The sequence below is a fragment of the Octodon degus genome, unplaced genomic scaffold (assembly GCF_000260255.1).
Source record: "Octodon degus isolate 3935 unplaced genomic scaffold, OctDeg1.0 scaffold00048, whole genome shotgun sequence".
Taxonomy (NCBI): Eukaryota; Metazoa; Chordata; class Mammalia; order Rodentia; family Octodontidae; genus Octodon; species Octodon degus.
Genome location: NW_004524624.1, coordinates 12,532,776 through 12,536,354, shown reverse-complemented (window position 1 = coordinate 12,536,354; position 3,579 = coordinate 12,532,776). Strand labels below are relative to the sequence as shown.

Below are 3,579 nucleotides of genomic sequence, written 5' to 3'. Positions count from 1 at the left end.
AATTAAGAAATGCTTCGGTTTCTTAATTCAAGTTATGATAAAAACATTTTAATGCTAATTCAGACTATCATATATTCAGTGTAGACATTTATGTAAATGTAAACGCAGCACACATCATCAGACTATAATACTACACTTAGTTTCTCAAAACCATTATGTTTCACATGATCATTTTATCCCAAGGAAAAAAGAACCATTTGCTTTGCTGGGCAACCTTTAAAGCTATTTTGCTGGTACCACTTGTGCAGAGAATAGACATTTAAGGCACATATGTAATGTGTTTATTTGTCATCAAGCTTGGATGACTTCCAAATGTTCCCTCCTTGTTACTCTTGATTTTGTGTGGATATTTTTCAATGGCCAAATAATCGTCGAAAAACAAACTGTGCCTATACCACAATTGCTCCAGTTAGGAAATAGCATGCTGAAAGACAGCTTTGGTTATTTAAAAACCTACCATATTTCACTTGCAACTTTTGAAGAACATGCGCGCTTTAACTGGCTTTTTTTTTTTTTTTTTTTTTTTCCTTTTTTTTGAAGAAAGAAAAAAGAACCGAGTTGCGGTTTAAGTCCTTTTGCCATTTGCTGCAGTGTTTTCTTATTCCATTTCACAGGGCAAAAAGCATGCTCAACAGATCAAATCAAACTGTTCGGAAAAAGGACTGTCTGCATCCCTCGTGTTTCCTTCACACATCAAAGAAGGCACTCCGGGAAGAAATAAACCGTAATTAGGCTGGGGCTAGGGAGCAGACAGACCCTCTCCCCGGCCTGGCCCATCCCCGCCCCCCCGGCCCTGGCAGCCGTCCTGGGCGCGACCGAGGCGCCGGCCACCGCAGCAGCTGCAGCGGGCGCGCATCCGCGTCGGTTGCCCGATCTGGGCGGCGGCGGGGCCGGCCCGCGTGCGCGTGCGCCCGGGAGCGCGCTTATGCAGCGGTTTTCTTCTTCCACAATCCAGAGGCAGCGGGGCGGGAGGGGCGGGGAGGCGGCGGCGGCGGAAGGATACCGGCGCGGAGGGAGCCGCGCGCCCCCTTTGACGGCGGGTTCGCGGCGCGGCTCGTCGGCTGGGAGCGGGTGTGCTGCGGCACTGCGGTTCTAAGGCCGTTACTCGGGCGCCTCTCGAGAGGGCGGAGGAGGAGCCGGAGCGCCGCGGTGATTTTGTGCCAGGGCTTCCCAGAGGCGCCCTGGAAAGGCTGGCGGGGCGCGGGCGGCCGGGCGGATAGGGGCGCACCTCAGGACCTCCCGCCTCCGGCAGGGGACGGCGGCTGCGGGCGAGGCGGGCGGGCCGCGGAGGGATGCTGCGTCCCCGCGGGGAAGCGGCGAGCCCTGCCTGCCCCCGGTGAGGCGCTCCGCGGTCCGAGCGGCTCCGAGCCCACTGCGGAGTGGAACGCGTGCGCGGGACGCGGCCGGCGCCCGGCGGCCCTCGGAGCCCAGACGCGGGCTGCCCTCTCGGGGCTCGGCGGGATTAATTCATTGGGGGCAGTTTCGGCGGTCCGCTTTCCCCGGGAGCTGGGCAGCCTTGACGGGCTTTTTGTCTCGCTGCTCCAGCCCCCTTTCCCTTCCGCCTCCTCCAGATGCCTTTTCTCTGCCCCTTCTCGCTCGGTACACACATTTCTAGCGCAGGCTCTTGCTCGTGGGGGCTGTGGAAGCTTCTTCACGGGATTTCGGCTCCCGTCCCTCGGGGGGTTTTGAGGAGGGAGACTTTTCCCCCCTCCTCGATGGGATTTTCCTCACTCGCCGAAATGGACTTTCATTGATTTCTTCTTCACCATTGAGTGACTAATTTCCCTAGGCGTGTTTTTGTGGTAGTTCCTTTTTTTCCCTTTGCTCCCCAAAAACCATAATCTATAAAATGGAGAACGAAATTTTTACACCCCTCCTGGAGCAGTTCATGACCAGCCCCTTGGTCACTTGGGTAAGTAGTCGTCCTTTATTGTATATTTTACTGCGTTATTTGTGGCTACAGAGATGGAGGTGGGCGTTCACGTCTTGATGATCTTTCTGTTCTAGGTCAAAACGTTTGGACCTCTGGCTGCAGGAAATGGGACGAACTTGGATGAATATGTGGCTTTGGTAGATGGGGTATTCTTGAACCAGGTCATGCTCCAAATGTAAGTGGTTTCTTTTCTAGGTGACTTGTTTTGTTTGAAAAATAATATACTGTGAACTTACAGACTTTATATTTTAAGCCCCTAATTTGGTTCTTTGGCCAGAGAAATTGGGGAGATTTAAAGAATGTATCTTGAAAGATTATCTTCGAAGTCCAGCCCATTTATCACAACCCAGTAACGATACCTGTTAACATTGTAAAACTTCAGTTTTCCATTCTGTCACCTCTGTTATTGTCATTTATTGTCAGGAGTGCCAAAATCCAAATCATATCGTGTTGTCTTTAGTAATTTGGTAAAATCAGAGGTGGGTAGAGGAGGAGTTAGGGGAGGGATCTAATTTCCTCAAAAGGTGGAAAAAAAAAAGAACCTACTATTGGGTTAGGTGCATTTAATGGAAAAATGTTTCTTAGTAGCCTTTTTTACAAACTGATGAAGTAGTAACAGATTGCAGAAGAGAATTTCAAACAGTTGTGATTGGTTATGAGCACTGCTGCTGTAGCAAATAGTTTAAATGCCCATAATTAAGTCTGATTAGATGACTTATTGTGTGAATTGTTAGGACTACTGGGCATCCTTTAAAAGGCATTTTTAGAGATTTTTAAATGCAAATAACTGAAGTCTTAACCAGATTATTTAATAGGCATTTTTTTTGTCTTTTATGTTTATAGTATTGTTTGTATTAAATAAGAATGTGTTTTGAAGATGAGACTTGAATATTAAACGCACATCTGTGGCTGGCTGTTTTTATCATTGTAGGTGTTGTTGCACATATATTTCTGAGAACGCGAGTGTAGGGTATCCAACTGAATATTCAAGTAGTGCCTAAAGTAATGTGTATTTAGTTTTATTTTCTCTTGAATAGAATCTGGTAACAGGAACAGTGTGCAGCTTTTGATTTAAAGACATTTCTCTTTAGATAGGTGGGGAATTGGTGCATTATAAATGATTACCCCTAAAGAATAAGTACTGCTGGTAACGTAACATAAAATTTCAATTCTGTATTTTCTCAGAAATTATTTTTCTATTCAAAAGAGGTGGAAGTCATGCTGGGTGTGCTGGCACACACCTGTAATCCCAGCCTTTCCATCACTCAGGCAGCCTTCTGGTCAACCTGATCACATAGTTCAAGGCTAGCCTAATATATAGTGAGACTGAGTCTCAAAAAAAAAAAAAAACCCAACAGATTCTGTGTTCAGAGCTTGGTACTTTGAATGTACAGATTCAGATATTGTTTTTCATATATGTGTTGATCCTACAGAGAAGTATTATACTATTATATTTCTAAAAATGTTTTTTGTATAGCTTCAAAAAAGTACATGTTATCAAATATGTGTATATATTTTTTTCTTTAGAAAGGAAAATGGCATATATATTATTTGCACAGTTAATACATTTTTAGCAGCTAGCTCATAGAAGTAGTTTTTCTTTGAACTATCCTACTATTTTCTTTTTTTTTTTTTAAATTTATTTA

The 3,579-nt window shown here is 45.5% G+C and overlaps 1 protein-coding gene across 9 annotated transcripts in view; it reads left to right on the top strand.

The window, feature by feature from the left end:
* The first annotated feature begins 1,073 nt into the window (after window positions 1–1,073).
* Window positions 1,074–3,579, top strand: part of Ccdc88a (coiled-coil domain containing 88A) — a 161,713-nt gene continuing 159,207 nt past the window's right edge. For all 9 annotated transcript variants that reach the window (XM_004632433.3, XM_023716401.1, XM_004632434.3 and 6 more), the window contains exons 1-2: window positions 1,074–1,912; window positions 2,008–2,108. In XM_004632433.3, the coding sequence (XP_004632490.1) occupies window positions 1,850–1,912; window positions 2,008–2,108 (164 nt within the window). In that variant the 5' untranslated portion in view covers window positions 1,074–1,849. The remainder of the gene's footprint in view (window positions 1,913–2,007; window positions 2,109–3,579) is intronic.